Source organism: Sceloporus occidentalis, unplaced genomic scaffold, assembly GCF_023333645.1.
Source record: "Sceloporus occidentalis isolate IW3139 unplaced genomic scaffold, rSceOcc1.0.p SCAF_15, whole genome shotgun sequence".
Lineage (NCBI taxonomy): Eukaryota > Metazoa > Chordata > Lepidosauria > Squamata > Phrynosomatidae > Sceloporus > Sceloporus occidentalis.
The window spans coordinates 2,613,158-2,639,589 of NW_028316995.1; the positions used below are offsets into that span (position 1 = coordinate 2,613,158).

At 39.6% G+C, this 26,432-nt stretch overlaps 1 protein-coding gene across 1 annotated transcript in view; it reads right to left on the reverse strand.

Annotated features, from left to right (window-relative positions):
• LOC149303139 (tRNA (32-2'-O)-methyltransferase regulator THADA-like) overlaps positions 1-26,432 on the reverse strand; it is a 165,792-nt gene that overhangs the window by 36,450 nt on the left and 102,910 nt on the right. Inside the window, exon 28 of the mRNA XM_089481345.1 lies at positions 19,604-19,772. Within this exon, the coding sequence (XP_089337471.1) occupies positions 19,604-19,772 (169 nt within the window). The remainder of the gene's footprint in view (positions 1-19,603; positions 19,773-26,432) is intronic.

Here is a 26,432-nt window from a genome sequence, read left to right on the forward strand (position 1 = left end):
TGTACCTTACTTTATTATATATAGGACAGGAGGAAAACATTATCAACAGTGTTACCTAAAAGCCACCCTGTCCGAGCCACTGGATTTCCGAATAAAGCTTGAATGTCCAAAAGTGCCCCGACTGCTAATTCCTGGACATGGAATTTATCCCTCAATGACTCTCTCTTAAATTAGGATGTGGAAAGCGGTAGGGAAGACTTTAAAGGTTCTGAACGTATTAAGCTTTTTTAAATGTGTAACGTTATACAATCTTTAAACGAGCGGCTTCTGATACTATTCTTATAAACAGCCTCCTATTTTTGGTTGTGTTGCTTCAACCTCTGCAGTTTAGTGCCACATATTTCCAGCCTCTATTTATTCAGTGTTTTATTTCGCCGGGGCGAAACAGCTGTATTTTTTTTTTTTTTTTTTTTTAGGCAACTGCCGGGAAAAGTACAGTACAGGGCGATGTGAAGTTACCTCGTCTCCCGCTCTCCGCGGAGAGACGCGAACAGTCGGATCATTGTTCAGAGCACTCCCTCCGAAACGTGAATATTTATAGTGTACACATAATTTATACAAACAGGACCAAGGGCATGCAAGCAAACTTTTTATGACTTTGGGTCAGTATGACAGGAGGTGGTGGAGAGGAAAGAAAAAGAAAAAAAAAATAGTGAAATAAATAATGCAATTATGTAACTGCTGGGAAAGCGTGGTATGGAAGGCGTGTTAAATCACTTCATGTCTGTATGCGTTTTAAGCTTTACAGGAGTGTCAGTCCCTGCTCTTTTTTTTAATAAATGAAAAACATGTTGGAATTATTTTCTATGCCAGTATTTCCATAACAGCTTCTATTATAGAGTTCTCAGAACTGGGAAATTAATCTGATGTGACCAGCAAAACCGGCAAAGGATATATAAAAAAAAAAAAAAAAAAAAAAAAGATCGCACAATCGGACATTTAATTCCAGAGCTGGCCATATGGCGGTAACCGATATAAACTATTAAATGGTTCTTGCCAGCAGAAACCCAAGCTAGAACGGTCTTTCTTAAAGAGGTCATATTATCTGTCTGCTAGACTATTCCGGGGTCAAGAGCTACAGTAACTATTTTAAACAGCTGGTGTTGTTCACACAGATGTGTCTGCTTCATGAGACCAGAACACAGGGGAGCTTTACATATTTGCTCCGTTTGAAATAATGTGAGCATTGACATACAATCAATGTATACGTAATGGTTTAATCAGCGAAAATGTCTCAAAGCTGTAAACTTATTTAAAGACTGCTAAGATTTGAAGAGTCGAGGATGTTAAATTACATGAATGATGGCTATTTTACATGATGAAGTCACTAAGCTTGTTTTCCCCCCCAAAAATGTCTTAGTTGCCAGGAACAGCAAGTAAATATCTAAGCCGCCCAGCTGTGTTTGCAGCCATCTATGATATGTCATCGACCAGCAATTGCTTGCCTTCGTTTACAGCCAAAATGTTCCTCATCAATAGTAAATCAGTGTTAATGATATGGAATCTTCGGTCATTGGGTAAGCCAATAAGAAAGGTATGTTTGGTTCACAAGTTCCATGTAATGGATCCATACTGTTTCTAAAACGGATTGCTTACAGGACAAGCATGTAAAAGATCCAGATCCGCGGGTATTTAAGAAATGGTGGGTACAGACCTAACAGACTAGGCAGACTTCAGCACTAAGAGTCGTAAGATCTAAGCATATTAATACAAATGCTTACAGGCCGGACAGGGAAGAAAATGGCCGGTAAATGACAGATGAGCAGCCACTGTCTGGATACAGCCGATGATCGCACACCGAAGGACCAGATCTACCGCTTGAGCAGCCGTAAAGTTAGGTGTGAGGCACACTCAGCCACCAGCCCACCGGGAACTTGCCTGCCGTGCCCGATGACCTGCTTGCTAATAGTTGAAAGTGCTAATCTGTTGGTTACAATAATATAGAAATATAGTGAAATAATGCCAATATTTTTTTTTATATGTTAAAGTAAATCTCAGAAGGAAAATGCATCTGCCGCCTTTGTCAAATCAACGTTGTTATCTGTTAGGCAAATCGCTCTTTCGTGGGTGTTGTTACCCATTACATTTGTCATCTTTCCAGTAAGGCTTTCTAACGTAGACTTGAGTTTCCAAAGTATAGCATTACACCACTTGCAGTAGGTCCAGATGTTTAAATCCAAGTTTCATATAGCAACAGCATAGAACAGAGGATACATAATGATTTAATTACCTTAATATATGTGCTGTACAAGAAGAACTGTTCTGTTCTTTAAATTTTATAATTTTAGGTCCAAATCAGGAAACTTTGATAAATTCCCAATAAGCGTCTCTTTGACGTGAGCAGATACCTGGTGAGCAAGGAGACTGCTCACGAAAAAAGATTCAGTTTTCAATCTTTTTTGGTTTGTAGGAAAATATTTAAATGCAATAAAAGCTCTGTAGTGGATTTAATGCCGAAATGAGACCGCTGCATGATTTTTGCTCACACAAGCAGTTTTTCCACAACCATAGGGATGATACAGAGATTTTTATACAGCTTTAGCGGAAAATGGTTAGCAGATGTTTCTGGAATTCAACACGCTAACAGCTAGCCGAGAGAGAATACAAATAAAGAGACTCATTTTTAGAAAGGTTAGGGCATTTCATTTTATAAAAATTTAATATAGATGGAAATAAAACGTATTCCTGGTCTGTTAACCAGTTCAGGGCATAGACATTTTCACTGAATATGAACACATGCATTTTATATGCATTTTGTTCTTCGTGCAGGGCCGTCCCAAGGCATAATGTCGCCTGGGGCGAAGTTTAAAATGCCGCCCCCCCACCCCCATTATCTACCCTTCCTCTGCCGCCCCCCCATCATCTACCCCCCCCTTTGTAATTACCTTTCAGCAGTCCTGCGGAGAGTCTCACTGCTCGGTCTCGGTGCCGGCTTGTAATGCTGAGCACCGGAAATTACGTCATCTTCCGGCGCTCAGCATTACAAGCCGGCACCGAGCTAGAGGGTTCGCAGAGGAGAGAGAGGGGCGCTGAGCAGGTACTGACAACTTGGTAAGCGAAAACCACCCGGCTCCCCTCTCTCTTCGGCTTTAAAACAAACAAAAAAAAAAAGGGCTTGGGGCGGCAAAGTGCCACCCCTTCAAAAGTGCCGCCTGGAGCAATTGCCCCATTCTGCTCCATGGTAGGGCCGGCCCTGCTTTGGTGGATGACTTTAAATAGTTCTGCATCTATTTTATCCAATCTAAGTTAAACGGTCAAAAATACAAATAGCAAAAATAACAGAAGGCTTGTTTTTCCCTCAGAAATCTCATGGTGCTGCCACAACTGCAAGGGATTCTGGGTAGGTCAACAATGATCACCTTTTGCCATATATATATATATATATATATATATATATACACACACACACACACACACACACACAGACACACACTGTGGATATAAAAAGTCTACATATATATATATATATATATATATATATATATGAATGTAGTGGGTTGCACTTCACTGTAATTCCATTATATACAAACTATAAGGAAAAAAAGAAAAATAGGCATACCAGAACCTGTCGAATGTTTAATACCAGCATATGTGGCACTCAGAGAGTTAATAACTGACCCCCCCAGGGTGATTTTCTATATCTATGATTTTCTATATAACCTTACAAAAAGTCATTATTTTAAAATACCTCATTCTTTCTGGATTGTTTCCTTATGTTGCTGAATTAACAGGGGTGCAGGATCCCTGCTGACTTTATTAGGTACAAATGACTAGGAAATGACAGCTATTAAACCGGTATCCACACATGGCCAGTGTATGCAACATCAGATGGGACGGCTTTATGAATGTATGTAAAAGTGATCATTGTCGGTCAATGAAGTCGCAGTTACGCACTGCTTGGCAAACTTGTTTTCATTGCATTGACACACACTATTGGCCAAGTCTGCAATATTCATGCATCGCACGGGAACGAATACATAAAAATAAGAAGGACGGTGTTTCAAATTTTAAAAATGAGCTGAAGAGAAAGGAAACAAATGTGCAGTATATATTACATTAAGTTAAAATACATAGAGTATTTCTATATGTCTTGAGATTTTTTCCCTATTGTCCTAATAGTAAAAAGAAATCAAAGCTGTTAGCAATGTGTGAATGGAGTCACAATTTGATTGGCGGTATCATTAATTAGTTTAATTTGCATTGTATAGATGTAATTTTTAATCAAAGGTATTTGATTCCTTAATTATAGTTTATAGTTATTTCCCATATCCAACATTCTATATATATATATATATATATATATATATATATATATATATATATATATATATATATATATATATATATATATATCACACACTGCCGTCTTTCCATATTAATCATGGGAATGCTTGGTTTTTATTACTACTGGTTTTTTTTATATTAAAAGAGTGGGTACAATAACATTAAAACCTGGTGTTTTATTAAATTTTTTAAAAAATGCTACTTAATTGGTTATTTATCAATACGGCCCCGAATCGTACAGAAGAAGTGAAGCAAAACTCCCATTTTGGGGAACATAACAGAAAAAAGTAGATCTGCGACCTGGCAAGATAGGGGTTCTTTTGCACTCCCTCACGTGGCAATAATGGAAGACGTGATTACCGTATTTGCTCGATTATAAGACGAGGTTTTTTTCAGAGCAAATGCTCTGAAAAATACCCCTCGTCTTCTAATCGGGGTCGTCTTCTAATCAGACCTCAAATAGAGTCTGATTAGGAGACTAAGATCCAGATCCCCCGCACCGCTGCAGGGGACCTGGATCCTCCTGTCTCACACACACCCCCCCCCATCATACACACACTTACCGGTGCTTCCTGCTGTATTGCCGGGGCAGCGGGTTGACGTCTACGCGATCCGCGTAGACAACGTCCGCTGCAGCCGGAAGGAGGTGTGGCTAGCAGCGGGGGTTGTCTGCGTCCGTCGCGCAAACCTTCCCCGACTGTCAGAGATCAGAGTTCCCCGCACCGGTGCAGGGAACTCTGATCTCTGACAGCCGGGGAAAGTATACGCGACGGACGCAGACAAACCCCCGCTGCCAACTCCACCTCCTTCCGGCTGCAGCAGAAGGCGACGTCAACCCGCTGCCCCGGCTGGAAGCACCGGTAAGAGAGGGCTGAGAGGGGAGGGGAGGGGAGAGTGTGTGTGTGTGTGTTAGTTAAATGGGGGTATAGGGTGTGTGTGTGTGTGTGTGTGTGTGTGTTAAATGGGGGCATAGGGCATTTCTGGAGTGGCGTTAAGGGGGCATTTAATAGAGCACTCTGCCTCCTGAAATGCCTTATACACCTATATGCCACTCTGCCCCATAATATGCATTTTAACCCCCTAAATGCCAGAGTGGCATATAGGGGTATAAGGCATTTCTGGAGGCAGAGTGCTCTATACAATGCCTTTTAACTCCCTTAATGCCACTCTGCCTCCTGAAATGCCTTATACCTCCCTATATGCCACTCTGCCCCATAATATGCATTTTAACCCCCTAAATGCCAGAATGGGATATAGGGGTATAAGGCATTTCTGGAGGCAGAGTGGCATATAGGGGTATAAGGCATTTCTGGAGGCAGAGTGGCACATAGGGGGTCAAAAGGCATACCATGGGGCACAGTGGCATATAGAGGGTTAAAAGGCATATCATGGGCCACAGTGCCATATTGGAGTGGCAAGCCTGGGGGCAGATGTGCGTAACTGGGGGACAGGTTGGAAAATACAAGAAATAAAAACAAAAAAAATATTTTTCTCAATCATAGCTTTTATTAAAAAAAATAGTTTACATGAATTAACATTTACTGGTAAAACTTTTTTCCTTTAGGGTCGTCTTATATTCAGGCTTTTTCTTTTTTTCCTAAGTTAATATTCAGATTTTGGGGGGTCGTCTTATAATCAGGGTCGTCTTATAATCGAGCAAATACGGTAATAAAATAACACAGGCTTAAAATGATGACCCTCGCAACTTCAGAGTTCAACGATGGTCCATCAACAATCCAAATGAAGGCAACTCTTCACCATCTGTAGAAGATGGCTACCGATATTTATACTGCTTATTCTAAACGCTGCATAGATTTATTTACTGTATAGAAATGTCAAATGTATGATTAAGAAAAAGAACAGATCTTTTAAAGCTGCATTCTTTCTGAGCCATTTTGGAGGTCAGTGCCCTTTATAATGTAACAATACAAAAAAAAAAGAAAAAAAAAGGGAAATAATAGGTTATGGAATTATTTCTGACCATGGTGCTTCTTGGCATGAAAAGGTAACTGGAGTATTGGTCCAAGAGATGATGGGACTTTTAGGAGAAGGTTGGGCCATCATGGAAAAAGATGTAGTGTAAAATACGCTTTAAGTACCTGGTCCCTTCTTCAGATGGGTGACAGACAAATACATACATCAATGGAAAAGAAAAAACAAAACAGCGGTTGATAATCCCCTCAACCGCGGTTCTTGCTGTTATCTGGTTGCCAGCCGTACTTCGGTCATACGGTGTACCATAAGGTCATATTTGCAAAAAGCTATTTTGGTGCAAAGTCACCATGGAAACCAATGGATATGTGGAGATGTATACAATAGATGTGAATGGATCAGTCTGTTTCAGTCCTGTGCTAATTAAAGAGCCACCTGTGCTCACCTGAACCAGCATCTATTTGTATTAACACCTTCCTGACCAACGATGCAAAAAGCACATCACGAAAAACTGGCCAGTGACCTACCTAGTACCAATGGGAAGAAGAAAAAATGGGGGAGCAATAAAAACAAACAAAAAAAATGTTTGCATCCTGGTTTTTCATTCCTAAATAAAATGGTTTATATGTAATGGTTACAAAATCCATACTTGTCTTTGAAAAAAAATGTGTTGAATGGGTTATTATTAGACCTTTCACTTCTGTTATTTGAAGAAATAAAAAAATAAAATGGTTATTTAATGGTGTTTTCATTTTAAAACGGAACACTGCCCTCTTAAGTAAAATGAACCTACTTTAGGGATGAAGAATAAAATAAAAATCCTTATGATCCCTAGCGATGGCTGTTCTAGAGCAGCTGGATATATTTAAGGATGTACCTGACCCCAGAGAGCCTAGCGTAAGCCATTCACCACAGAAGACAGAAGTAGGTCTGTCCAGCTGGAGACCCACAGGTCATATATCACCCACTCGGACCTTAGGAATTATTACTTTGTTTTGATGAAGTTCTGGGCCGGCAGCACTTTAATGACCAAGATCTTCAGTCATTCCATGAAAAGTATGTTGAATCTGCAAGAATTTTCTTTGCAAAAATAAATAAATCAATCGAAAAATCCACATACAAATAACATGTTATATGTTTACCAGGAATTTCCTGACAGGCGAACATGTTGCACAATTCAAGACTTCTCCGAAAGAACAGCAGTGATTGCAAAAAAAAGTTTCCAACATTTGTTGCGAAATTTTTATTCCAATGTGCTGCATCTGTTTTGTGGACATACAAAAGGATGATATTAAACAGCTGCCAGATTTGGTTCGAATTCAGCAGAGAAGCAGTAAACAAGAGGCAGATGGGTCCCATACATTAACTCTTTAAAAGCTCTTAAGTCGGCATTCTGTTGGTCCCCTAAGATGTGATACAGCAAACGGATTAAATGTTCACATCTGTGAAAAGTTGGGTTTGATCTTAAAATAGAGGATAGGATTTTCAGGATCGTATGGGAAGATTCTGTACTTTTACTGATCGATCACAATCCATGGTAAGCCATATAGCCGTGTTAGAATTAGATAGGACTCGCCAAAATTGGAGTACTTAGTTGCCGGCTAATAAATAAAATTGTGACGGAATCCCCAACATTTATGCTCCTGCGCAGGTTTTCAGGTTACCGTCCCAAATGCCCATTCGGCAAGGATCCAAGCATGAGAACCCAATGAACATCCTATAATGAACTCATAAGATAATGGAAATCTCTACTGATGGGGGCCCTCGAAGCATGGGGACAGGGCAAATGATGTGGGCACTAATAGTTTTTTGTTCAGCACTTATATACGCATATATAAGGGGGCATGTAAATGTAAAGGGACTTCTCAGCTATCTGATGCATACGAATGATGCCTGGAGAGTTCGGTTAAAATTAAACGTTGAAACTTTTTAAGTGCCCTAACTGCAGATGTCACAGTGAAAGCAGTTCCATTAAGAGACATATCCTGGACTGTCTGCCATTCAAGCAATCAAGCATAAGCATATCATTTTATGAGTCATCCTTTGACTCTGTTAAAGTTATTGTACCAATATGACAACTTTTAAAAATTTTAAGCTGGAAAAAGTGATTCATTGAACTGTAATGTGCTAAGAATAAAACACGGTATTGCCAAATCAGGACCGTTAAATGTTTCAATACATATAAAAAAATAAAGAGTAAAGAATACTGTGAGCAGTGGTAGAGAGAATGTGTGTGTGATATTCTCCATGCGACAAAAGTCATTTGCAAAGACGATTGCCTATGGCCAAAGCCACACACGCACTAACACAGGACACTAATGCCCCTGCTCGGTGAGGAGGGGGCAGGAAACGGACTACTGCTGGTCTGCATCACCAATCAAATACGTATTTTATGGGGGGGAAATATGTAGTACTGGATCCAAAACAACTTCCATGGGCAGCATAAGAGATCTATTCATAGTGGGGCTAAAACTGAGAATGATGTGAGTGGTGATCTGTAAGTGGTAGAAGAGCAGTAGTGACTGAATGGTGTGTTTTTGGTAATTTCTTTTTGGCATGCTTGGGACATTTTTAACCTTAATGGGTTGTTCTTCAGGTGCCCCAGCCGGTCAAAGTTTAAGCAAAGTTTATCCGCAGTTTGAGGCATAAAGGTTTATTATGGGATCGGAGGCAGAGGAAGTGCAGTCAATCAGCAGTCAAAAAAAATCAGCACATCTTGCAAAATCACCTCAGCTCCCCCTATTTTGTGCCAAAGCCGTGTTATACTACAGAAAATGTCCTAGATATACAAATATATAGATTTCTCAATAACAGAAAAACATAAACATGAGCTATAAACCCGTTAATCAAAATACAAACTTCATCACATAAGAAAAACACCTCCATCCCTCTCCTCCAAACTAACAACCAAAACATAGTAATACAAACTAACAAACAGTGTTCACGACCCATCGTGCCAGCTGCAGGCCTTGTTTTATTTAGAACAGCATGGATAATAATAAATAATAATAATAATAAACTCATAATGCTTTATTTTACTTATTCATAGAGGAACTCACAGATACATGTTTAAGACCCCAGCGGGGCCCCTGTAACACCTCAATGGTCCAAAGTATTAATTCTAATTCACTGGCATTTGAACCATTGATGGCATTCTACATGGAGCTTAGCAGGTTACGTGAAAGCGGGGACACACAGCGAGACATGCGGGGGGGACACACAGCGAGACACGCGGGGGGGACACACAGCGAGACATGCGGGGGGGACACACAGCGAGACACGCTGTGAAACGGCTCTCCGTTCTCGGTCAGCATCTTAAACTTGTTTTGTATGGTATTTAACCCTTCGGGATCTCTTGGGCTCACCCCAAGTGAAAAGGCGACTCCAGACGTGGACCTCTTTGCTCTCTCGTGTCTAGAGGGATACCAACCGGCCCCCACCGATAAAGCCCATGAAAATGAAACGAACGTCAGGGGTTGTTGGTTCTCTCACGCAGTTGAAATCTGCCTCACATTTCGGTTCTAGACTGCCCTTTGGAGCAGAACGAGACCGATATGATGGAGGATTTTCCTCTCTAATAGCACAACAGCTAAAACTGAAGACGCTCCCAAGCGGGGACGCGCCATAGGACAGGCTTTGAAGCGGCTGTCTGTTCTTAGAGAGCATCTCAATCGTGTGCGTGAAATTTTTTTATTGGCCCATTTTGCAGTTAAAAAGTCCTGCAGAATATTAAGATTTATATCATTTTTCTAAAAAATTATTTCATGAGAACTAAAAAGATCTTTGTGATTTTAAAGTTTTGTACAAAGAAATCTAGCCACATCTTTCATCCATAATGCCCAGAAGCAAGTAAGAAAAGCTAACATCATAAAACTTTACTGTCTCACAAACCATCAGAGATCAGTTCTTTCTAATAAATTGCAGCTAAGGCACGGTTTCTTTTCTTTAATGTTAAGTAAAATCAGATATTACAAAATGTCTCTATATGCTAGAGGTTTAGTTAGTGATATATTCTATAGGATGTTTTCAGCATTTTTACTTTCTGATCCCTGATCAGAAAATCTCACCGTGGTTAGATGTACATTGTTTCAGGTTTATGGAGTTTCTTTCTGGGTATTGGTAGATTATTTTAAAGGCGCGTGGAAATTTGTAATCATCAATTTATCAAACCAGTGGGATAGAATTTTTTTTTCTCTCCAAAAAGTAAAAATATTTTTTTAAAAATTGCCATTGACATTTATACATTTATTATACAATAATGCTGTATTTACAGTTAGAACTTTGCATTAATTGATACAACATATAGACACGTTTTCATTCTGTGACAACATCTTAAAAGGCACTTTCAACTCTTCTAATAAAAAAAAATCAGCCAGATATTAAGGGGTTAAAAAGGTGAGTTTGTACCATAGAAACCCTCTCCTCAGGGGTTAAAGGCATGCTTTGAAAATAAAATGTTGTAGGACGCTGAGATGGAAAATGTGCGGCCAGTTTTATGCTTTATTTGATTAATGTAAAGCTCAATCGGTTGTCAGTTCCATTTTAATGCTGCATTCTCTGCCGTTGTCCTGTATATGTATATATATATATATATATATATACACAGACACAACGGCAGAAAATGCAGCACTAAAGTGGAACTGACAACCGATTGTATGTATGTATATCTGTGTATATATATATATATTATAAATAAATGAATATAGCTGTCCGCTTGTACCCACCATTTTCCATAAAGAACAATATAGGTGCCAAGTGGTGCAATCAGCAGGGACATTGCACTGGTTGCTATAGGGACTGCTTGACCTTTAGCACTTTGCACTATAATTGTAAACCAGATTCCCAAACGTGCCGAAGGTTCGCGGTGTGACAGACATCACATATGGTCCTTCCAGCGCGTCTTTTTTGTTTTTAAACAAATGAGCTTTTCTTAGCGTTCCTTCTGGTGTTAAATGAGTGTTGCCGGCACACAGATAGGATGCAAATCAGGGAAAGGCGGAGGGTACGGGTGCTGACAATGCCTCAAAGCAGCATCACCCCTACAGGCACTTTGTTGGCAAACTGCAGAATGGCGGCATCTCACGTGTCGGGGTGCGTGTGCCTCTTTTCAGCCCCGTCCCGGCCCTCCTGTGGGCCCCACGGCCACTGAAAGGAGTGACAGGAAATGAATGAAGTGCATTATCATGGCCACTAAAGCGCCGAGGCTCAGCAGGCCTTTCACACTCTGCATAAAGATGAGGCATTTTATAAAGCCAGCATCTCATCCCGCTCAGCATGATGTCAGCCTAAAACAACAACGTTAATGTTAATGTTTTCCATTAATTTTCGCTGGGCCATTTAACCGCTGGTGCTTAGTCCAAGGTAAACTCCGGGGCACCGGCTGCATAATCAACATGCCCCCCTAATGCATTGTTCTCTGAGGCAGCGCGGACATTTTTTTTTGTTTTCCTGTATTCTGATTTCTAGTTAAATAAAAAGTTATAAAAGTGGAGCGCGAGGTGCCTTCCTTGTTACATTACAGGGCCGGGTTTAACGACTTCCTGTCTTTTCTTAGTAAATTATCTATATAGCTTTGGCAAAATAAAACAGTTGGAGCTGCTGCAACCTTTTTTTCCACACACCCCGTGACCCGCTCCTCGGCGGCCAGCTGTTGCGATGCTCTTTGTATAGAGTGTCGCAGTGATTCCAGTGTCAAAGGACACATCTGACACGCAGAATTCAAAACAGGGGGTAGGAAAAACACACACGTTTTTACTCTACCTCTAAAAAAAAATACATGGAGAAAAAAAAAAAAGGCAGACGGCTAAATAAAAAAAAAATCTAATTAGAAAGGAAACCGCTATTTAGACTATTTTAAAATTGAAATATATGGCTGACACGCCAAGGAAACAGATATTTAGCAAGTTACTGCAGTAAAAAGGGGAAAAAAAGCGTATTTTAAAGTCAAATAGGAGTAACTCTGCTTGAAATGAAAACAGCGCGGCAGCCCCTTAGTGGCGGTAAAGGTTGTTCTGTGAACTGAGACAGGATTTTTGTTGCTATACTTGGCCTCCGTTCAAATGATTTTTTTCCTCTTAAATAGTAAGTCATACATACGCTGTTTTTCCAAATGGTCTGTATTAGAACTCATTATATCCCCGGAGAGCAATCCAGTGCTAGCTGTGCACAAATCAATTCTCTTAATTAGTGCCTGTCAGAACATTTACTAGCTAAGTATGTGCCTTGGCATAGAGTTTACAGATTCCTTGGGAGATTTCAACTGGAACTAACTTCCCAACATCAGACACCTATAGAGTCCCACTCCAATTATCTCCTCCAGTGCCACTTTGGCCAGTAACACATTCCACTGCAATGAATTCCGGCTCCTCTGCATCTGCCTCCAGTTATACTGTCACATCTTGTGATATCATTTTAAGATTACGGGACCCACCCTTACGAAAAATTACTGCAGTTTTTCTGAAGTAATACTGCTGTTTTGTGGACATGAAAAAACTGCAATACTGCACTTTTAGTGCAGTATTACTGCACATTTACTGCATTTGTACTTCACTGTACTGCAGTTTTACTGCACATTTACTGCACTTTTTTTTTTATATTGCAAACCTACAGTTGTACTTCAATGTACTGCAGCTTTATTGCATTTGTACTTCCGTACAAACATAACTGCAGTAAAACTGCAGTACAGTGAAGTACAAATGCAGTACAACTGCAGTAAATGTGCAGTAATACTGCAGTAAAAGTGCAGTATTGCAGTTTTTTCATGTCCAAAAAACAGCAGTATTACTTCAGAAAAACTGCAGTAATTTTTTCGTAAGGGCATATATCTCACTCAACACAAGAGGCTTTAGAGCAATTTTACAGGAACCCCCACATAATTATCTCTCCAAAAATGCCCATGACCTCACAAAGAAACCAGCAACCAAACCATTTTAGGTCTAAGGAGAGGTATGGGCCACCGAACCCATTAGACATACTATAATTACAGTGGATTGTGCTATACGGTGCTATATGTTCATCCGTAAACTCAAGCGTATCAATACCGAAAACGCTTGAATCCTTAGGTCAGGTAAAGTAGCTTTTTTTTTCTCATTCATCTTACTTTTTACACAAGACACAATAGAGATGATGTATCGGCACCACTCCTCGTATGTTTCCCGGAGATCTGGTTGATACGTGACTGGCAGCTGAATTCTACCCACATTCTTTGATAAATGAACGCATGCTAACATTCACAATGCTGCTTGATACATTCTTAGATGGTTGGATAATAGCTTTCACTCCGCACTCTGTATTGAAGATCTTGAAAACGCTTCAGTCAAACTGGAAATCGTGGTGTGGTTGCGAAAGTGTTGATTTATGAAGTGAATGGGCCCTGATATAAGCAGCATTGTGTTGGCTTTCCTGCATAGGAACACTGGGCATCTTGAATCATTCTTCATTCAAACCGAATGGCATTTAACATGTTTTTCCTCTTATACAGAAGACAGCTTATTGTCAGGGCCCCCAACACCAGTATTGTGCGCGCAGCTGGATGTCATAGTGATAAGAATGGCCAAAAGCCAAGCCAGGAGCTGTTTGAGGGGCGAATTAAGCATACCCCCTTTATCAATGCGACCTGTCAGGACAGCCATAAAGAAAGGTGAAATGCAACTTTTAGAAAGACAAAAAACTTCTGGCTATTGTGAAGCTCTTATTCAAGTTGAAGCAATTCAAGTGTCTAGATTCTTAAGAGTCCTTCTTCTTGCTCGGTAAAAACGGGGCTCTCGCTTCTGCTTATTTTGCTAATGATTAAAATGCTACTAGATCAGATGTACACCAAGTCTTGCCTTGCCGATAGCACAAACATAGTGACCAACTGGAAGCTTTTGTAAGCGATAGTAAAAGAAATAAGGGGTTTTATGCTTAAGATTATGCATCAGGCATGCAACAAAGTACACAAATACACTTTTTTATTTATAACGTATGTGATTGATGTGGTTTCAGTTAATAGTTCTGTATAGGTGGAAGCATTAGGACACCAGAACACTAAAGTTACTATACAGGTTCAAACAAACTTTTTGGAATTGAAGCCTCATCCCATTTCCAGAAGGATACAGACCAGCTACACACTCGCTGCTCACGCTATTTGGGGGCTTGGCGATACCCAGTCATCTACCCCACAGCCTCAGCTCAAACTGAATTAACCCTCATGAGAATCAATCATTAATCAAGCCATCCCCCAAATCTAAAATGCTCACCTCTAGCCAACACGCCAAGGACAAAAAAATTAAAATTTAATAACCCAATAAACAGCCGAAACCTATTTGTGACTACATAAAAAGCCAACTATGCTTCAAACTTGTACAAAACCGTGAAGGAATAATTACATATAATATCTTCAGAATGTTACAAAAAAAAAATAGAATTTAAATTACATTAATTACTTTATCCTTGAACACCAAATCCACAGCTTGGACAACATAATGTGTTAACAATCAGAATAAATGTATGGATCCAAAAATGCTTATTATTCTATATACCTAGCTGTCTGCAAGAAAAAATTGTTGAATATGAAATATGTATCGATGATAGAATTTGGGCTTATTGGTTATTTTATAGTTTTTTTTGTGGCACTCACAAAATTCTGTGGGCAATCCCCCCCCCAATTGCATATATAGAGTGGTTTCAAGAATTATCTGATTGCGAACACTGCTGAATTGGAGAGAAAAGACAGTCTATTTTGTTAACTATTTTGCTTGACTTGGAGCAGTGCCTTTAAGATGAAAAATGAACCGTCCAATGGCACAAATTAATCTTGAGCACCATTTAACTATTCTGGAAAATTCAATAACCTCTGAGAGCATCGACCTTTTTCCCTTGAACTGTAAAAACATCTTTTGTTCGTGACAAAATGGCTCAGCCTGTCTAACTTAATACAGGGAGCTGTAATATAAAACAGGTAGAAGCTCAGAACACCACTTCAAGTGACATTTCCACACATGCCTAGATAAAATGATACCTGGGACCTAGAAACGAGCAGATTAAACAGAAAAAAACACAAGCAGATCTCAGACTTGTCAGCTCTCCTCCCAGAGATATATAATATTTATATTTTTGCCACTAAACTATTTTCTACTGATGTAGGGCAGCTTAACTTTGACCACTTGACAAAATGTGTTTCTAAAGAGACCATGACAGGTTCCACAGAGGAAATACCTTAATGTGGACCCAGGTTTTTAGCTTGATATGAACATCCTACTGACTCATTCTATGGTGACACACTCAATGTGGCCTAAACATTTAATACAAGCTACTATGGTGCACTCCAGGGTTTTGCAAGAGATGAAACCCATTTTGCTTTAGTGAATAATCATCAGATGCTGACAGATTTTCAGACATTTTCCAGGCTCTGTTTTCACCAAAGGTAATGTACATGGATCGCAACATCCATAAGTTAAAGCCTGGGAAGTTGCAGCCATGCACATTCTGGTGTTCCTATCTCTGCCGTGGTCCTTCTTGTGGAAGTTGGTGTCTACAGCTCCCATAGTTCACTATGAAAAGGTCCTCCACTCTTTCTGGTGCTCACATACTATCGTCAAAGTCCCACCTGAGTATTCACAAGGCCACAAAGTTTTATTTTTAATGTATTTTCGGGTCACTGACCAAATTTTGAACTCAGAGCTGTTCATAGAACACCAAGAAGAAGAAGAAAAAAAATATCTATTCCAAATGTTTTTTGTTTAACCTGTATTATCCAAAAAAAAAAAAAATAAAGATTTTAGGATTTCTCAGGAACCTCCATATACTACATAATATAGCCTGTGTAGTTTAATATTAATATAGAGGCCGTTTAAGTTCTCATTAGAACTACTTTTTTTTTTGTTTTTGCAGGTACCAATAAGGTTTAAGGTTTTTTTTTTCTTCTTCTAGTCTAGTCTTTCCAGTGAATGCGTCTTCCTCCCTCGCATTCAGTAACTCCCTTTTACCCATTTATCATCCAATAAGCATTATAGAAAGAATGCACCCCCAACTATATGCATGCACATAAGATCAAAGCTACCAAAAAAAGCACTCCTTCACTCTTCTATAAACCACAATAACTGGTAGGAGGAGGAGGAGGACACATCCCTGCATCCATACAGACACATGTGGGTCCCTTTAATCTCAAAAATAATTTGCAAAAACTTTCCAGGAACCAGCTCCAGATACCACTGCATTATTTATTTAAAGAAAAAAGGCAAGATGGGAGTAGAGGGTTTTAATTTAAAGATAAGTGAGTTTTCAAAGCACTTTTCAGAACGGCAGCATTTGTCTAGAATTAAACACACGCTGGTTCAATGATCCCAAAGTGCCCTTTGCGGGAGCTGCAAAGAGAAGCAGCTTGATAACGGTAAGGCGTTAGGTAATTAGAAAAAAAAATACCCAAATAAAATGCTGCAAACAGTCATAGTAATGGGGAAGATAAAAGATGTTTAAAGTATTTAGAATGTATCCCCCTATGTCAGTTAAATAATTATTTTGGGATTAAAAGCTAAGTGCGACGAGACTCAAATGTGCCTAAGAATTATTTTATGACCCCCCCCCCAAAAACAGCATTTTATTACATTTAACGTATTCTTTAATCATGTAACAGACTGACAAACAGGCACGCAAGAAAAAGTCTTAATATGTCTTCAATTGTCCCTCTTCAGTCCCCAATTCCCCTGTTTTAAATATTCATCACCACCAAGAATGAGGTTTCTAGTTTGAAAAGTATTCAATTCTGCAGAGCTGGTGGAACAGCACCTTCAACATATGAAGATACAAATAGGCTCTAAAACATTTTGGGAAAGATCAGCTCCAAAAGGTGTCTTGCATTGGCTATTATTAATGGTTCAACATATGTAACTACACTAGCAAATGGACAGAATAAAGTAAAGGGTGCTCTTCGATTCAATTAGCTTCAACGCCTACTGGAAGTATTAGAATTTGGGTTTTTCAGGGAGCCTGAGGGCCGGGTTAGGGTTAGTAACTCCATGGCTGCCTTCAGAATTAAAAGGGAATCAACTGTGATGATTTCTCCTGGTGCTTTCTATATCTAGGTTTTGAATTTCTACCTCTGGACCTGAAAAGATTTCACACAAAAAAGCAAAACACAATAGTGATAACACACAATCTACTCTTAAATATGGGTTCTCAGGACTGGCATCGGAGGACATGTTCCATTTTCATGACATCTCCCAATCTCACTTTATTTCTTCACCTTTTAAATTTCACAGAGCCTGCCCCGGCTTAAACACAGATTGTATCGCTAAGGTCCCCAATTTGGGGGTGCGAAAGAACCTCATGCTTGGTACAGATGTGCCTTCCTTCTATGATGGTGCAGACACCGCTGATTAATGGCGTGTTTGTGGAGTGATAAGGTCAGAGGCCATGTCTGCTTGTTGAAAGCAGTCATCAAACAGCGCTATATTAGCCTTCAAGTCTTATCTGTGTCCTAAATGCACTGGAATCCTTACCTACATTCATGTTGGTTACAATTTGAAATAAACTTCGTTCCAATGTTAGAGGCTTTCTCTAACAAATTGCTCAATTATCCATTCTGCTCGCATTAAATACCGCTAACTTGGTTATTTTCTAAGGGACAGCCTGGCAAGGGCTGCAGTTGATGCCTATGATTGTAAGTGCATCAAGCAAATTACAGGGGATTTTATCCATTTTGTTTTAGTTCTGCGTGGAATATATTCTGTCTCACAAACAATATAACAACCTAGAAATAATGGAAAAATTGAATGTTTTATTTTCAGCTACATATTTTTTTCTGCCAATAGCCCTTGGCAGAAAAAGTGTTGGATACGTTGTTCAGAAGACAAAAAATAAATAAAAAAAACTTGACTATTTGGGTTTTGACTTTGTAGAGTTTACATGTTTTTTGATCTATAAAGGGGTTCGGCAAGTTGGGACCACATAACATTTTATGACATCACAGCTATCACAATGGTGTTAGAGAATATTTGAAGCTCATCTTTACCAGGTGCTACAAGGCCATGATGAAACTGTGTTCTACTGAGCATGTGCAAGAAGTGTACCAATGAATGCTCCCGGCTTTCAGTAAAGGCCCCCAGGGGAGGAGTTAAATCAGAACATCTTGTTTTTATTTACCTCCAATAACTAAATAACTTGCATTCAGGAAAAGGCATTGGTGTCCATGCAAAATGGACTCCAGCTTGCATTAACATGGAAGTAGGTCTGAGGTGCTCGTGTAAAGGCCACAGAACAGTATAACATGGTTGTACCCAGCAAAAACGCTGAGCCCCTAGAAAAGAGGGACATCAGTGGAAGAAAGGACAGTTATTTTGCTTTCTAAGATAGATTCTTAATAATTATGTTACTTCCATGAAAAATTTCCATAATCCATAGTATGCCAATGTAGCAGGTGGGGTTGTCATTTTTATTTCATGAAGCAGAGACAGACTGAAGGTTCGAGTTTGGGAAGACTTCGCATTGCACTTATTGAAATTCTTACCTACTGAATAATGCTACATTTTCTAGAATCTCCCTCTAAGGGCAGGATTATAGTTCACAGATTGCCACATCTGCTTATGGTAGCAGAACGCTCAGCATTTGAGAATTAAAGCAAGGTTAGTTTAATGAATAGTAAACTGTCAGAGGGAAGGTCTAGGCTGATACTCTGAAAAAAGCCTGGATACCGTATGCTTCAGATGGAGTCCAGACATAGCTAGAATTTGCATGCAGGGGAGTATAGCTGCAATAAACGCAGGTAAGATAATTGCATATCTATATCACAAGGAAAAAGTATTTGTAGACTTAGGGTGAAGTAAGTTCTTGAGTAGTAAAAAGTTAGAAAATAAGAAATAATGCTTGAATGAAGAAACACGTTCTATACACTAATGTATTCGGGCTCTGCAATCAAATCCGTATTAAAGTAAAAAACATTTGTTTCCTACATCAAGAAACACTGAATGAAGAACCTTATAAACCCAGGATATGAAAGAAAGATGTGCATGGCAAAGAGATGGCAGGAATGCAGGAATTTTGAGAAAAAAAACCAATGGGAATTTAAAAAATATATATAAATAAATTAAAAAAAAAACTAATTTACAAATGTGTCACTAATCAAAAAAAACTACTGTGTTAATTATATTATAATTATATATTGTTTAATAAATAATAATATGCATATATCTATTGTTAAAGGCTGACACGGAGTACAGGTCACTTACAAACCAGAGGTTGTGGGGCAGTAACTTGCAACTAAAGCCCAATGGAGGAAGAAAAATATTTCTGTGTAATTAAAAGAAAATATAATAGCAACTAGGAGAATGAACACAATAAAAATCGATTCTAAAGATTTTCTTTACTTTCTCATGTATTAAATGGAAAGAAAGGGAAATAATTTGGAGCTCACCTGCAATAAAGTCCCATGAATGCGATTCTGCTTAACTCCTTCATTACTGGAATCGGGGAGGCTTTTCAGCAGTTCCAGTGCAGTCTGAGGTATGTCATTTATCATACATAACGGAACAAGAGCACGGGAGGCCATTTCTCGTGAACGATACACTGGGGAATGTCCGCATCTGAAATATATTTAAAAACCAAAACGGTTAATGACAATAAAAGCTACTTCAACAACGCAAGAAACATACAAGATGGTAAATCTGACCAATATAGTCACCATATCTGTGCCAGTATGTCTTCACATGTGTTAAGATGTTCCCCCTATTGTAAGAGTGCTACGGAATGAGCATTCTCTGGACATCATTGCGCATGCGCTGAATTCTTTGTTTTGTGTATTTATTGGTCATTATTATTCTAGCAGTAACCCGGGAATCTGAATGTGTGTGCATTTTATGCTTTTTAGGTTGTATATTGTTTTTGTGCTGTGCATATTTGGAGGTTCTGACCGAGCCTTAGGGTTGAGCCCCTTATGCCACACAGATGCCTCATTAATGAAGTCCAGAGAAGGCTTTAAATTGTTTGAGTCTTATTTGGGTTAAAATGCAAAGTCTCACTGCTTCGGGTCCTTAGAAAGTAATATAGCCATGAAAAATTAGCTAGGCCTCGCCAAACTTGGGGTACTTTGAGGTGGTGGCGGGCGAAGAAATATATGGCCATCTAGTGTGATGCAATCCCCAATATTTTACTTTAGATGTTTTTTGAATGGTATTTGCTTGGAATGTGCTAAATTCTTTTGCTTTCTTCTGTGTATTAATTGGCCATTATTATTCTACCAGAAACACAGGAAACTGAATTTTTATGCCTTTTATGGTTTTTAGGTTGCGCGCTCCTCTATTTCTGCATTTTCTTTGGATAATTACCTCACACATCACATAACCTCATTGTCACAATATGAAAAGAAAACAAAATGATTGAGAAAAGACGGCCAGTTCGTGTGTCATTACATGACCAGCCGCTACATGAATCTGAATGTCACTGACAATGTCAGGATACGCAATATTTAAAAATCTCTTATCAATCGGAAACCGTTGCGTGTTCTGCAAACATTCACCGGTTAAACATTACAGGGGAGTTATCAGTAAAACAGACAAGATCCTCTGTGTAACACAACATGATAACACAAACCACAGAGTGTACAACTAACTACACAAGCGTACGCTGCATGACCAGAGCCACCTGTTACTGTGCCGTACACAGATACCGATCGAGTGAGTTCTTTGTGGCGGATTTTTAAACGACACCCAAGCCTTGTCACAAAAAGCACATATTAAAGTACTTTACTATGTATTCAAAGAATAGAAAGAAAAAGGCGGTAACTGCATTTTCTGCAGAACCAACCCCCATGCATTTGGAAAAGGGGACATCGCAAATTTAAAGGGGCTGCTGAGCTATGATGTGCATTACAGTGCATGATGGAGAGGCCTAGCACTTCCTGTATGTAAGAATGCATATGAGGCTTTAAAATAGCCAGTGGCGTCGCTACAGGGGGGCAATTGCCCCCCCCTAGGATATTCCTTGCCCCCCCCGCCGAATTTGGAGCCACCCAGGACAGACCCCTTGACTGCTAACGACGGCATCTAAGCAGCTACAGACCCCCAACATATACCGTTAGAAAGCTAATCATATAGTGTGGCATATCTATAAGTAAGGTGCATTATGAATTAAGGGGGGGGGGGCTTAAAATGGCTATTGGTTTTCTGTTTGAACATATGCTGACAAACTGCATAATAGATACCAAAAATGTTAAAATGCATGTATTCCTGTTCATTAGATAAAATATTGTTTTACCATTCCACTAATGCGTATTTTTTTTTAAAAAATAGCACCAAACTTTAAGGGTGTGGCCTATATTCGAGCCAATATTTATATATATTTATATATATATATATATATATATATATACACACACACACCAAAAATGTAAATTGTCAATGTACAATCCTTACTAATTAAAAATTAACAATGCTGTAAAATATGGTAGACAAAGCAAAGACGAGCAGGAGAAAAAAACATTACAAAGGCTGTGAGGACGCTACTCGCAGATTATGATCTAGAACAGAATTTGACATGCTGTGTTGTCCCTTCTCCAAGATAGTACTGGATTTAAAAGACCACTGCCCCATCCCCCCATACTCTAGAACAAAAAAACCAATTATATATATATATATATATATATATATATATATATATATATATAAATTGTGTTTTGTTTTTTTAAGCTATAAAAAAGGCCAGGCAGTAAGTTAACCTTTTTTTCCACTGGACTGATTAGATCTGCACTGCTATGTATTATCTTGAACATGTATATACATTTTTTTCTCTGTAAGTATAAACAACACATATTGTTGCAGATGTTTAGATTTCCATATTAACAGCAACTGTATATGAAAGACTGTCCTCCTTTCTCTTCTGACCTTCGGGAAATTAAGATTTCCCAAAGGAATCTGCCTCTCGCTCAGTGGGAAGCATGGAAAACGGGACAGGGGCCAACATGCACGGATGCCAGACATTCAGAGCTACTTCTCAAAAGCTTTTGAATCTTGGATCTTTTATGCCGTGCATGTGCATCTGGTTACATAAGACGGGGCTCTGAGCGAGTAAACACATAATTACGTTGGGACGGCAAAGAAAATACATTTCACTGTAATATTTGCCATCACCTCACATGATTACTTTGGAGAAGAGAGATAATAAGAACCATCTACCGGATTTGCATTTTACATAATGACAGATATGCCATCTGCATGTAATGGCTTTAATATGTATTTAACTTATTAACTTATAACACTAATTAACTATTATTTCAAATTGCCCTATTTATTTTGAATGGAATATTGATGGATGAGAAGACTTCCCAGGGAACCACGGGAATATTATTAAAAATGTACACCGCGGGGCTGAATCAATCTGCATAGTACGTTTCTCTGAGTGCCACTGGTTACCAGGATACTTTAAACTAAAACATTTTTGTTTTGTGGCCAAAATTAGGCCAACAACGCAAGTTTATACATGAGGGTAATGTGAGGTAGGCCCAGATAGGGACAACTGCCCAATGTCCAAATACCCTCAAGGACCTATAACTCAGTTGCCCCTTTGATTAGAAGCAGATAAACTTCTGGGGAACTTAAGTAAACCTGCGGAAAATAAATCCCACCTACTCCACTGCCTCAAGTGGTTTGGTCCAGAGGCACTTCCTGTCTGCAATGTGTGTAGAGCAGACCTGGGCAAAGCACGGCCCGCGGGCCACATCCGGCCCGCTGAATAGCTCGGACCGGCCCGCAAAGAGTGTCCTGGTGACTCACCAATGAGTCCGGTGTCCCCCCCGCCCCGGTCACTTACCTTAAACTCCTGTGTTGGAAGCGTTTGTCTCGGGTGCCGGCGCTTTACGCTGGGCGCCGGCATATGACGTCAGACGCCGGCGATCAGCAGTGAAGCGCCGGCACCCGAGACAAACGCCTCACGCTTCCAACACAGGAGTTTAAGGTAAGTGACCGGGGCGGGGGGGGAGATCCTGAGAAGGGGGGGGTTAGGGAGTTAGAGGGGAGATACTGAGAAGGGGGGGTTAGGGAGTTAGAGGGGAGATACTGAGAAGGGGGGTTAGGGAGGGAGGTCTTACTGTGTGTGTGTGTCTGTCTTACTGTGTGTGTGTGTATCTTACTGTGTCTGTGTGTGTCTCACTGTGTCTGTGTGTGTCTTACTGTGTCTGTGTGTGTCTTACTGTGTCTGTGTGTGTCTTACTGTGTCTGTGTGTGTCTCACTGTGTCTGTGTGTGTCTTACTGTGTCTGTGTGTGTCTCACTGTGTCTGTGTGTGTCTTACTGTGTGTGTGTCTTACTGTGTCTGTGTGTGTCTCACTGTGTCTGTGTGTGTCTCACTGTGTCTGTGTGTGTCTTACTGTGTCTGTGTGTGTCTCACTGTGTCTGTGTGTGTCTTACTGTGTCTGTGTGTGTCTTACTGTGTCTGTGTGTGTCTCACTGTGTCTGTGTGTATCTTACTGTGTCTGTGTGTGTCTCACTGTGTCTGTGTGTGTCTTACTGTGTCTGTGTGTGTCTCACTGTGTCTGTGTGTGTCTTACTGTGTCTGTGTGTGTCTTACTGTGTCTGTGTGTGTCTTACTGCGTGTGTCTTACTGTGTTCATAGCTTATTCAGTTATTGTAATAAATATTTTAGCCCATTTTTTAGCTCAAAATATTTTTTCCTTTTTTTTCTCCTCTAAAATCTAGGTGCGTCTTATCAGCAGGTGCGTCTTATAGAGCGAAAAATACGGTATGCACTCCGAAGCCTTGTTCATTTTGTTCACTTCTGTGCTGTGCTAATAGTTATTCAGGCCTTACTTATTCAAGCACCTCTACCAATGACGTAGGCTTGAATAACTTTATTAAACAGCACATAAGTTAACAAAATGGACAAGGCTTCGGAGTTTGTAGTTTGTAGAGGTCTGGCCCTCTAAAACCATTCCAATTTCTCATGTGGCCCCATGGGAAAATTAATTGCCCACCCCTGGTGTAGAGAGTGCTTCCTGTCTCAGACATGATAAAGAGACTTCCCTTCCGTGTGTTCAAATCCAGGTAGGTAAGAGGTGTATCTGCCTTATTATTAGCGTGGAAATATTGATTCTATTTGCGATGATGACAGCAAACAGAACCGATTCATTATCTTCAGTTACAAATAACTGAACTAACCCCGTATCCAACGAAAGCACCAAGTCACAGAACTTTTGTTTATTATGTTTAACGACAGAGCATTACCGTGGGAGCCGTAAGATATGTGCCTTTTATTGTTTATAACTGGAAAACACAGACACAAATAATATCGATATATTTATACATGAAATCACTTATCTCATAATTCAGTGAAATGAGAGTTCAGTGTCTGTTTAGGGCAAGTGGGGGGAGAGCTGCCCTATGAAAGATTTCATGTGATGACGTGGGCATGTACTCAACACCCAGCTCATATAAAAGACAGATTTTAGCTGAACTCTGGGTTTTTAGATAATTGACCCTTGCACTCCACAGAACAAATAATTATTGCTGCTCAGTAACAAAAATGTGACACTTTTATGGTCTACACTTAACTGTGAATCCGAGTACCTAAACGTACAATCCACACGAAGATATAAGTGAAAACCCTTCAGATGTTCCATGTGGTTTACAGACTTTGAGGAATAAGGAGAGTACAAATACCTGCTATAAACTAATAAGCTGCAGAAAACACACGCTCCGCTCTAATTTAGTTCTAGCTCGATTATGGCAGGTCAGGAAGGATCAGCGAGTATAAAGTGTATCAAGGTCATATACAGCAAACATTAATAAACATAAACTTGGTGTAGCCCTGCTATTAGCTATGCGCTTTTACTAATTCCTAAAAGTAGAAATTCTACAGACCTGCTGTTGTAATTGATTCTTGTAGGCGTCATTGGTTTCTAACATGGTTTTTCTAAAATAATGTAAAATACTCTAAAATACAATAAAAGATATTGATTAGTTCTATCCTTAATTTGGATTGGCACCTAGTTCCTGTCCAGCCACTGCACCGATAACACAACCCATTCTCAGACTCCCTTTGAAGGATGATAAGATATACAATTAGACACCAAATGAGTAGAAACCGGTCGGCCAACCTTACCGTAGAGTGCATTTGCAAGCTTGTTTGAGCAGGGCCCTCCTCACCTGTTGTCTAAGTCAAATTGTTTTGTTATATACTGCATGTTTTGTCATGTCAACCCATTGTACAGTGCTACAGAATTTGATGGCGCTATATAAAACAATAATAATAATAATGAAACCAAAAACAAATCGTACATAGAAACATAGAAAGCAACGGCAGATAAGAACCATTGGGCCCATCTAGTCTGCCCAACCTCTAAATACTTTTCTTACTCCCCGGTCTTATCCTTTTGCCTATCCCATGCTTGCTTAACCTCCTTCACTGTAATTACCTTTACCACCTCTGATGGAATGCTATCCAATGCATCGACAACCAGTAAGGCAATATTTCCCAATCTCACTTTTAAACCTTTGCCCATCTAGCTTAAGACTATGTCCTCTAGTTTTAAATATACTCTTCCTTTATGTATTTAAATGTTTCTATCTTATCCCCCCTGTCACATCTTTCTTCCAGGCTACACGTGCTGAGACCCTTTAACCTCTCCTGGTAAGCTTTATCCTGCAATCCATTAAACATTTTAGCAGCCCTTCTCTGAACTCTCTCCAAAGTATCTATATCCTCCTGGAGATACGGTCTTCTTGCTGCTATAAAACTAAATTAAAAGAAGGTCTATGAGAATTTTTTTGCCCTCAAGCAGTGCCTGAGCTCTCATTAGACAGCATCCGTCTGAGCAGACACGTCACACGGGAAGTCTAATCATTTCCAAAGCAAAAAGCAAGCAAGCAATGAGGCTAAATACCCTACATGTCATTTCTATTTTGAGACTTTTTTGTTTGTACAGAAAATATTGGCACAAGTAGACATTACAAAATAATGTTTGACAATGACTAACCAAGGACATCTGCAATGGAAAGAAAGAAGAAAAGAATAAACAGCAGACGATAACGACCTGTGAGCGTTTATGCATCACATCATTACATGGTGCTTGTTTTGGTATTTTTCTAGGGCATCTACATCACTGTGTTTAGAGGACAAGGACAGCTATATTTTGTCCTGTATCTTTAATTACTATTTTGAGAAAGGCTTTGGATAGCAATGTTTAAGAAAATGTACCGAGGAAAATATTATGAGCTGGACAGTCAAGGTAATCTCAACTTCCAGTTCCAGGGGAAT